General features: G+C 47.4%; 1 protein-coding gene and 2 pseudogenes across 1 annotated transcript; 1 reads left to right on the top strand and 2 right to left on the bottom strand.

Annotated features, from left to right (window-relative positions):
- Positions 1–1,631: 1,631 nt before the first annotated feature.
- LOC121858217 lies at positions 1,632–2,005 on the bottom strand (annotated as a pseudogene).
- Positions 2,006–9,697: 7,692 nt separating this feature from the next.
- Positions 9,698–10,069, bottom strand: LOC121858216 (histone H2B). Its single transcript, XM_042354466.1, has one exon. It carries the CDS (start codon positions 10,067–10,069, stop codon positions 9,698–9,700), a length of 372 nt encoding a protein of 123 aa, XP_042210400.1.
- A 227-nt stretch (positions 10,070–10,296) lies between these two features.
- On the top strand, positions 10,297–10,667 carry LOC121858213 (annotated as a pseudogene).
- Positions 10,668–10,874: the final 207 nt, after the last annotated feature.

Here is a 10,874-nt window from a genome sequence, read left to right as displayed (position 1 = left end):
TCAACCTTCACCGACTACGACTAGGGTACAAGTGCTCCTGGCAGATGATCGGAAACGACGTCATGGAATGCACCTACTGTCAGGAGCCAGCAGCCAACCCACTTGAACACTATCTCCTCGATTGCGAGGTCACACAAAGCCTCCGAGACAGAACTCAAATCTCCCAAGAAACACACACAACACCAGCGGCCACTCTAACCCGAAAGGCCCACACAGACCACACTCACCACCTACTCCGGGTGATCACACGATACCCACCACCCAGATAGCTTAGAAAGCATCCTCTCCCAGCAAGTGCGGACCCCAGTTCGGGGGGCGCGCCACTCCGAGGCTGACCACGTCCAAGAGTGGGGGCCGGTGGTAAGCGTCCACTGATCGGGGGTCCGCTCACACTTGCAACCTGCAGTATCCCTCCAATCTGCAGGTGGGACCACCTCCAATCCCAATCCGGTCTGGTTGCTCCTGGAGCTCCAGCCGGAACCACCAAACGGGCCGCCTATAGGCAAAGGCCCGTGTCGGACTACGGTCCGACAATCTATACAACAACAACAAAACAACCGGGCCGCCCGTATTGACTATTTCGTCGTCGAGATGGCCCGTACTAAACAGACTGCCCGCAAGTCCACTGGAGGCAAGGCTCCACGGAAGCAGCTTGCCACCAAGGCAGCTCGCAAGTCCGCCCCAGCCACCGGTGGTGTCAAGAAGCCCCATCGTTACAGGCCCGGAACCGTCGCCCTTCGTGAGATCCGTCGTTACCAGAAGAGCACAGAGCTACTCATCAGGAAGCTGCCCTTCAAGCGCCTGGTGCGTGAGATCGCCCAGGATTTCAAGACTGACCTGCGCTTCCAGTCGTCTGCCGTCATGGCTCTGCAGGAAGCCTCTGAGGCTTACCTGGTGGGTCTTTTCGAGGACACCAACCTGTGTGCCATTCACGCCAAGCGCGTTACCATCATGCCCAAGGACATCCAGCTGGCCCGGCGCATCCGCGGAGAGCGTGCTTAAGTCCTCTTCCTTGGGGAAAAACAAAAAGCACAACAAAACCTACCAGACATCTATAACTCGGCCCTTCTCAGGGCCAAAGAACTGTTCTGAAGATAATTTTCATGACAATCGAAATGGTTGGTGGACGGAGAGCGTTAATTTCGGTTACCCAAATCGCCTAACGGTAAGTTGGTAACATTCGTGGAGGTACGATTGTATAGTAGGTCATCAATTCGGGAGGTGGGTGGGTGCAACAAACAAGAGCTAGTAACAAATAAATATATAAAGAAGAAGTAAGTAAATAAATAAATAAAATAAAAGAACATACAATAAAAAAAAAAAAAAAAATTGTTTACATGAAATAGGCGTGCTGCAAACAAGAAATGAAGCCCAAACACACTCCAGGTATGTCACTTTGCAGTGGGTGTGAAACTACTCCACGCAGAATTTATTTATTTATTTATTTATTATGTTTCGATTTAGTCCTGTTTCTACGCCAATAGAGAATGCAGATTATTATAATTTTTTTATTATTTCCCTCTCAATACATCACTGTCGGTAACTGTCTCTTTAACATGTAACTGTGGCTCCGATGGAGCCGATTAAGTTGTAGTAGTGGGATGGCGTGTTTGTTGTGCACAAGTAACCTCTTACTTGGAAGAGGTGTACTTGGTGACAGCCTTGGTGCCCTCAGACACGGCATGCTTGGCCAGTTCACCGGGCCGCAAGAGTCGGACAGCTGTCTGGATTTCCCGACTTGTAATGGTGGAGCGTTTATAGAAGCGCCAGGCGGAAGCCCTCGCAGCGATGCTGCGCGCTGAAGATGTTGCCCACGAAAAGAGTTCAGATGGACATAGCTTTGGAGGAGACCCTGTGTCGGGGGTGCACTTGTTTCAGTACCTTGTAGATGCAGGATGCTGTAGCTTTCCTTCCTCCTGCGCTTCTTCTTCTTGTCACCCTTGGCAATGGCCTTCTTGGCCTTTCCAGCCTTCTTGGCAGCCTTTCCGGAAGTTTTGGGAGGCATGGCGGCACAGTTACTCGTGGCGCGGAGCGAGAGAATTGAAAACTGGCCCGACTAACTTTTCCTTATATACCGAGCGGGCCGCTCAGGATCAGACTGGCTGCAGCTACGGCTCTCTTACATTGGTTGGGTCCGCGAGACGGCCACCTGGCCTGATCCTGAGCTTGGTATAAAAGACCAAGGTGGCGGGCGGAAATTTAACTCCTATCACGAAAAGCAGCAGCAGCAACATGTCAGGACGCGGCAAGGGAGGCAAGGTGAAGGGCAAGTCAAAGTCCCGTTCTAGCAGGGCCGGACTCCAGTTCCCCGCGGGTAGAATCCACCGTTCTTGCGCGGCGGGCAACTATGCTGGAGCGCGCGGCGCAGCCCTGTGTACTTTGCAGTTGCCGCGGGAGTACCTGGCAGTAGAAGTGCTCGAAGGGTCGGTAACGCCGCCGCATAAATGTGGGCAAGAAGACCCGATTATCCCACGTCATCTTCAGCTTGCTATTCGTAATGACGAGGAGCTAACAAGCTCCCCACTGAGTCACCATTGCCTAAGGGGGTGTCCTTCCTAACATCCGTTGTGTTTCCTCTCAAGCGTTATTAGAGAAGAAATAAGAACCCAAGGTTCGTTCACACAAGACAACCTAACCAAACAGGCTCCTTTCGGAGCCACAGGATATCACTTAAAGAGAGAAATATACGACATCAACGTTTTGCAGGATAACACTCTATTTTACGTCAAATTAGCATAGTATTGTGGAAATAGAGTGAAATTGATTTTGAATGGTGTAGATGTGAAGGGCGGTTGTGGGGGCCTGGGGTGGGGGACTTAAACGGGACTTAGAAGGGCGCAGAAGCAGCTTTAGCAGCAGCAGCAAGGGAGGCGACCTTATTTTCAGTCAGGTTCATACACAAAGAAATACATCAGATTCATTGACAGTACAGTACACATTTACCAGTGTGGGCTAGCCAATTTGGGATAAAGAGCAAGAATGTAATGTCCTCAATGAAGTAATGACATAGTTCAAGATACAATAAGTGAGGTGGCCTGAAGTCTTTGATGACAGTGTCCCATTCAATAATATAGTGCTTTAAAGGTGTATCACCAAGTTTACATGCTGAGTGTTCCGGTATGGGTACAGCGTTACTAACTAGCCAGATGTGTCTGTATCCTAACCTAATTCTGGCCACGACTACATCACACAGGCAGGCAGGAGCAAGTTGTTTGGACACTCTTCCTAGCCCCCTTGGTCCCTGTTCACCTACCTACTGTAGCAGTAAGTAGGTACCTGTTGTAAATCGAAAGGTTGCTAATTCGTATTCAGGGAAAGTTGTTGGAGCTTCTAAACTTGAACTGACACAATCCGAGGAGTGGTGACCCGAGGATCACAGACACTATCTCTCCCACTACAAATCCCTTCCTAACCTCCTGCTCCTTCCTATGTCCTCCCAAAATTGAACCATGCTATCGCAAAGGTAATAATACAGGTAGAGACAACAACATATTTTCCTATTATTCTATTATATATTAATAACAGAAAACTGCTGCTGCCATCCCGGAGGCTTTAGCATGTCTCACTGTCTTCATTCCCTCCACACCTCTTTTCTTTCTTTCTTCTTCTTGTTCTTCTTCTTCTTCTTCTTCTTCTTCTTCTTCTTCTTCTTCTTCTTCTTTCTTCCTCTTCTTCTGCTTCTTCTTTCTTCTTTCTTCTTTCTTCCTCTTCTTTCTTCCTCTTCTTCTTTCTTCCTCTTCTTTCTTCCTCTTCTTCTTCTTCTTCTTCTTCTTCTTCTTCTTCTTCTTCTTCTTCTTCTTCTTCTTCTTCCATCAATACTTTATTAACGGTGTATGTAAGTTTCACCATGGTTTGCACTACAGCGGTAGAGCAAAGTATATTTTGTTAGCAATAAACCAAAAGCATATTTTATGGCCTAATCATCACTACATAGAACACCACCCATAAAGCATGATACTAGTAGACCACAAAAACTGCTATAAACCCCCAAAGCATATTTTATTGCCTAATCATCACTACATAGAACACCACTCATAAAGCATGATACTATTAGACCACAAACTGCTATAAACCCCAATAATATACTATACTAGTGACTCTAATTGTGTTACCCAATATTATACGAAATAATACTATAAACCATAATAATAAACACACTAATAGTGTATATTAGTTGAATGCACAATCTGATGAGAAGTCAAAAAAAAAAAAAACAACATAACAATAACCTAGAAAGAGTGTAGAGTATTTTTGTGCAAACTATTATACTAGTAGATGGTCTAAGATAACTGTATGTGAAGGAAAAGGTGTGCTCTCCACTCAAACTTTCTTTTTATGAAATCTCCTACTCCCCAGCTGAGCGGTACGCCCAATGGGAAACAAAACGTGGCACATAACACGCCGCCCGCCAGCTCTGGCTCGGTGAATAGGAATCAGTAATCGGGCGGAGTATAAACAACACCGCCGCCAATGTGCTCCTCCCATCTCTGAGGAAATCTGGCGGGCAACTTAGTATTATATTAGCATGTAATAATAATAACAATAATAATAATAATACTACTACTACTACTACTACTATACTAATAATAATAATATTAATAATAATAACATGCAATTTCATTTTATAACACATACTAACAAAATAGTGTATAGCCTACTATACTTAACTATAATAGGTTAGGTTGCGTAGGAGGATCTAAAAAGTACAGTAGTATACACACACACACACACACACACACACACACACACACACACACATACATATAGACAACAAACTAAATTAGAAACCACACGTCAGTGAAGTTATCAAATCCTCCAGTTTCCGTCTCCACCTCCTACGCCGACTCAAGTCCCTCGGTGGTCCTGCACACGAGCTCCTCAGTGTTTACACAACATTCATACTTCCCAAGCTCACCTATGCCTCCTCCACCTGGTCTTCCTCCCTAAATGCCACACAACGTAAACACCTCGAAAAAGTGCAAAAGAGGCCATGCAAGATTATTCTCTACCCTTCCTACTCCACATATCAAGAAGCGCTCAACACACTGACCCTTTAGACTCTCACTGACCATCACCACGACCTCATCTGCAAATTTGGTAAGAAGCTTCTACACCATCCCCGACACCGGCTCCTACTACCACCTGAGATCCCTAGTCCGAGAATTGCTCTTCGACACCACAACCGCATCCAGCCCAGCCCATACGTGCACGAACTGATCGCTATAAGAACAGCCCAGTCCCAACCATTGTAAAAATTATCGATAACTTGTAATAAATCAGTGTACTCACTCCCAGTAAACACTACTCCTTGCACTGTCACTATGTTGAAATGAACTGTAGTTTGAGCTTTTCCCCAGCTAGTTATTATATGTCTTATTTGTGTCACTCATGTTACTTGTATATTATTTGTAATTCGTAACCCATTCCCCAAATATGTAACTGTATATTTTCAGTCTTCTGGCTGCCAAGCTCTTTCAATAAACCGTTAATTATTATTATTATTATTATTATTTATATGTTGGCCCATACCAACTCACTCCCCTGAACCCTCCTCCCCAGCGGACTATCAACAAGTTCTTGCCATAAGGTACTATCTCATTTGGCCAAGGAATGGAACCAGTGATGAATAGTGGTGAACAGTGCTTAACTCAGTGAAAAACAACTCGGCAGTTGAGTCTTACCCAAGCTAGCTAACCACCTTCACACAGTGAGGTCCCAGGTACCCAGTTATACTTCCCCTGAGACTCCACGATAGAGAGGCCTGGGACCACACCTCACCCACTTGAATGAGTGAGTCATGTCGACCACGTGGTGTCCCCAAGATGCTACGACAACACGTAGTGAATGTTTTGCTACAGCATCATCATGTGAATTTCCTCATAACACCATCTGTGAGGTAACTGCTACATCATCAGGCCCCTCATAACGCCATCTGTGAGGGAGTTACTACACTACGTGTCTGGTGTTCAACATCTCACCTTACATGATCTACGCGTGCAAACATTAATCTGTATGTTCACTGTGTGCTCCTTCACCTTTCTCTAATGAGGGCTTTTGTTAAACCACCAATTTATGATGTACTAAGTCATTTGTGTCCAATGTATACTTTCGAAAAGCCCTTGTTTGGGGAAGGTAGGAGAGAGTAGTCGTCATTATTGTCCAAGCCACATTATTTATTTCTATATATAAGTAATGCAGGCTGGTTTTTAAATACCTCAATCCACTAACGGTGCTGTTTGTATATTAAGAAATACCGAAGCCATACAGTACAACACCAGCGAATATGAAGTATCACTGTAACCGGCAACTGTTACTCACTCATACCTACATACATATAGAGAGTCTTTACAGAATGATAGCAGACACGAGGAAGACGAACAACAAGAGGAGAAGAGTTAGAAGAAAATCAACTTCAAGCTAAGAAGAAGAATACCAAGACATTTCCTCCAAACAAGAAAACAACACACACAATCAAGCCGACCAAACACTGAGAAACCATGGCGGAACCCAACATGCACCGGACGCTTGACCTGACTCTATCCTGCCGCATCCAGGCGAGTTGCTGCTTAAAGTCCCTCACGCAAGCGCTGTTTAGCCACTGCACCTATTCTATCCTCCTAAAATTCACTTCAATCCCCCCCTGCCACTAGCATGTATGTATGTATGTATGTATGTATGTATGTATGTATGTATGTATGTATGTATGTATGTATGAATGAATGATAACTGCAACTTTGTGTATTAAAACTCATTACTCTTACCGAAGTAATATAGTGCGTGGTTATGTTATGTCATGTTAGGATAGATTATAAACTACATTGGGTTACATTTCGTGAGGTTCGGTGACGCTACAGGAAGTTAGGTGAGGTACCTGGAGGTTAGGTGAATGTTGACTGACTGACTGACAATTATTAGGAAGTGGTTCCAACACGTTCACACACAACCTATACTCATACCACAAGTCCAGAATTAGAGAGGATCATGTGATTGGATATATTTTCAACGATTTACTCAGTGTCTAACCAACTCTTTAGCGATTTAAATGTGGACCTAAAATTAGGTCCGTATATTTGTTTGTCGTGGTGGTGGTGGTGGTGTGCGCCCGTCCATCAGGTTGATTAACCACCAAAACCATAAAGGGTGCGGCCCTGCCGTTTCAGGGCATACACCACATCCATGGCGGTGACGGTCTTCCTTTTTGCGTGCTCGGTGTAGGTGACGGCGTCACGGATGACGTTCTCCAGAAACACCTTGAGGACGCCGCGGGTCTCCTCGTAGATGAGGCCGGATATACGTTTAACACCTCCACGCCGAGCTAGACGACGAATGGCGGGCTTGGTGATACCCTGGATGTTGTCACGAAGCACCTTACGATGACGCTTGGCGCCACCCTTTCCAAGTCCCTTGCCTCCTTTGCCTCGTCCAGTCATGTTGTTGTGGTTGCTACTACAGGTGGTCCTGGTGTGGCTTCGCCGAATCGAATCGAAAAATGCTAGTGACAGGGGGGAAGGAGGTTCAGGAGAAGAATAAAGGGAGGATTGAAGTGAATTTTAGGAGGAGAGAACAGATGCAGTGGCTAAACACCGCTTGCGTGAGGGATTATAAGATGGGGGCAGCAGCAACAACCCGGCTGGACGCGGCAGGGAGGCGACAAGACAAGGCCAGGCTAGCGTCAGGTCAAGCGTCAGGTCAAGCGTCAGGTCAGGCGTCAGGTGCGTGTTGGGTTGGGCAATGGATGTTCAGTGCTTGGTCGGCTTGATTGTGTTTTGGTTTCTTGTGTGGAGGGGATGTCTTGGTCTTCTTAGCTTGATGTCGATTTTCTTCTCTCTCTCCTTCTCTTCTTGCTCTCTTGAATTGTCCATTCGTTTGTGTTTGGGTCTTCTTGTTCGTCTTCCTCGTATTTTAAGTCCTCATAGGTGTGGAAGAATTCAGAGAGGGAGAGGTTGACCACGTGGGCTTCAGCACCACTGGCCGCGTGGGCTTCAGCACCACGGGCCACGTGGTGTTCTTGGTTCTGTGTGGTGGGCTGCTTCTGTTGAGTTTTCTTTTCTTGGTTTTTCTTTACTGCTGGTTTTTTCTTTTCTTGGGAGCGTACAGCAAGGAGGGCCTCTTTGTAGCTCAGTTTTTTCTCAAGACGAGCCTTGGCTACCCTGCATTCCTCCTTCCATCTGGGGCAGGTCCGGTCGGCGGAGGAGTGTGGGCCACCACAGGCAACGCATTTTTTCTCTGTGTTGGGGCAGGCCGTGTAGCGGTGTCCAGGGCTGCCACACATGGAGCAGGTGTCTTCCTGCGCCTCACACTTGTTTACAGTGTGTCCATAGTGCTGGCATTTGTAACACCGTTTCGGTCTGCAGTAGGGCTTGACTGGCATAGTTACCCACGCCAGTTGAGCTTCCTTGGGTAGGGTGGAGTGGTGTCCGATGAGGGCAGTGGTGTCGGACAGCTTCGCCCACGGTTTGGTGGGAGTAGGTGGCGTGCTGTGGACGCAGCGGTAGTATCGTTCATCCAAGGCCGTCCCTCCCTCTTGGAGGTGGGGCGTAGCTTGCGGATGACGCATGCGGCACTCGTGGCCAATGAGGTGGCCACTGAGGTGGAGAATGTCTGTATATAAGCCCGCCCGCCTGCCGGGCCGCCCGTATTGACTATTTCGTCGTCGAGATGGCCCGTACTAAACAGACTGCCCGCAAGTCCACTGGAGGCAAGGCTCCACGGAAGCAGCTTGCCACCAAGGCAGCTCGCAAGTCCGCCCCAGCCACCGGTGGTGTCAAGAAGCCCCATCGTTACAGGCCCGGAACCGTCGCCCTTCGTGAGATCCGTCGTTACCAGAAGAGCACAGAGCTACTCATCAGGAAGCTGCCCTTCCAGCGCCTGGTGCGTGAGATCGCCCAGGATTTCAAGACTGACCTGCGCTTCCAGTCGTCTGCCGTCATGGCTCTGCAGGAAGCCTCTGAGGCTTACCTGGTGGGTCTTTTCGAGGACACCAACCTGTGTGCCATTCACGCCAAGCGCGTTACCATCATGCCCAAGGACATCCAGCTGGCCCGGCGCATCCGCGGAGAGCGTGCTTAAGTCCTCTTCCTTGGGGAAAAACAAAAAGCACAACAAAACCTACCAGACATCTATAACTCGGCCCTTCTCAGGGCCAAAGAACTGTTCTGAAGATAATTTTCATGACAATCGAAATGGTTGGTGGTCGGAGAGCGTTAATTTCGGTTACCCAAATCGCCTAACGGTAAGTTGGTAACATTCGTGGAGGTACGATTGTATAGTAGGTCATCAATTCGGGAGGTGGGTGGGTGCAACAAACAAGAGCTAGTAACAAATAAATATATAAAGAATAAGTAAGTAAAGAAATAAATAAAATAAAAGAACATACAATAAAATAAAATAAAATTTTTTTTTACATGAAATAGGCATGCTGCAAACAAGAAATGAAGCCCAAACACACTCCATGTATGTCACTTTGCAGTGGGTGTAAAAGTACTCCACGCAGAATTTATTTATTTATTTATTATGTTTCGATTTAGTCCTGTTTCTACGCCAATAGAGAATGCAGATTATTATAATTTTTTTTTTTTTATTTCCCTCTCAATATATCACTGTCGGTAACTGTCTCTTTAACATGTAACTGTGGCTCCGATGGAGCCGATTAAGTTGTAGTAGTGGGATGGCGTGTTTGTTGTGCACAAGTAACCTCTTACTTGGAAGAGGTGTACTTGGTGACAGCCTTGGTGCCCTCAGACACGGCATGCTTGGCCAGTTCACCGGGCAGCAAGAGTCGGACAGCTGTCTGGATTTCCCGACTTGTAATGGTGGAGCGTTTGTTGTAGTGCGCCAGGCGGGAAGCCTCGGCAGCGATGCGCTCGAAGATGTCGTTCACGAAAGAGTTCATGATGGACATAGCTTTGGAGGAGACTCCTGTGTCGGGGTGCACTTGCTTCAGTACCTTGTAGATGTAGATGCTGTAGCTTTCCTTCCTCCTGCGCTTCTTCTTCTTGTCACCCTTGGCAATGGCCTTCTGGGCCTTTCCAGCCTTCTTGGCAGCCTTTCCGGAAGTTTTGGGAGGCATGGCGGCACAGTTACTCGTGGCGCGGAGCGAGAGAATTGAAAACTGGCCCGACTAACTTTTCCTTATATACCGAGCGGGCCGCTCAGGATCAGACTGGCTGCAGCTACGGCTCTCTTACATTGGTTGGGTCCGCGAGACGGCCACCTGGCCTGATCCTGAGCTTGGTATAAAAGACCAAGGTGGCGGGCGGAAATTTAACTCCTATCACGAAAAGCAGCAGCAGCAACATGTCAGGACGCGGCAAGGGAGGCAAAGTGAAGGGCAAGTCAAAGTCCCGTTCTAGCAGGGCCGGACTCCAGTTCCCCGTGGGTAGAATCCACCGTCTCTTGCGTAAGGCAACTATGCTGAGCGCGTTGGTGCAGGTGCCCCTGTGTACCTTGCAGCCGTCATGGAGTACCTGGCAGCAGAAGTGCTCGAGCTGGCCGGTAACGCCGCCCGCGACAACAAGAAGACCCGCATTATCCCGCGTCATCTTCAGCTTGCCATTCGCAATGACGAGGAGCTGAACAAGCTCCTGTCTGGAGTCACCATTGCCCAAGGGGGTGTCCTTCCTAACATCCAAGCTGTGCTCCTCCCCAAGAAGACAGAGAAGAAATAAGAACCCAAGGTTCGTTCACACAAGACAACCTAACCAAACAGGCTCCTTTCGGAGCCACAGGATATCACTTAAAGAGAGAAATATACGACATCAACGTTTTGCAGGATAACACTCTATTTTACGTGTAATTAGCATAGTATTGTGGAAATAGAGTGAAATTGATTTTGAATGGTGTAGATGTGAAGGGCGGTTGTGGGGGCCTGGGGT

This window comes from Homarus americanus, unplaced genomic scaffold (genome assembly GCF_018991925.1).
Source record: "Homarus americanus isolate GMGI-L3 unplaced genomic scaffold, GMGI_Hamer_2.0 scaffold53006, whole genome shotgun sequence".
NCBI lineage: Eukaryota > Metazoa > Arthropoda > Malacostraca > Decapoda > Nephropidae > Homarus > Homarus americanus.
This window is presented reverse-complemented; position numbering and strand designations above follow the sequence as displayed.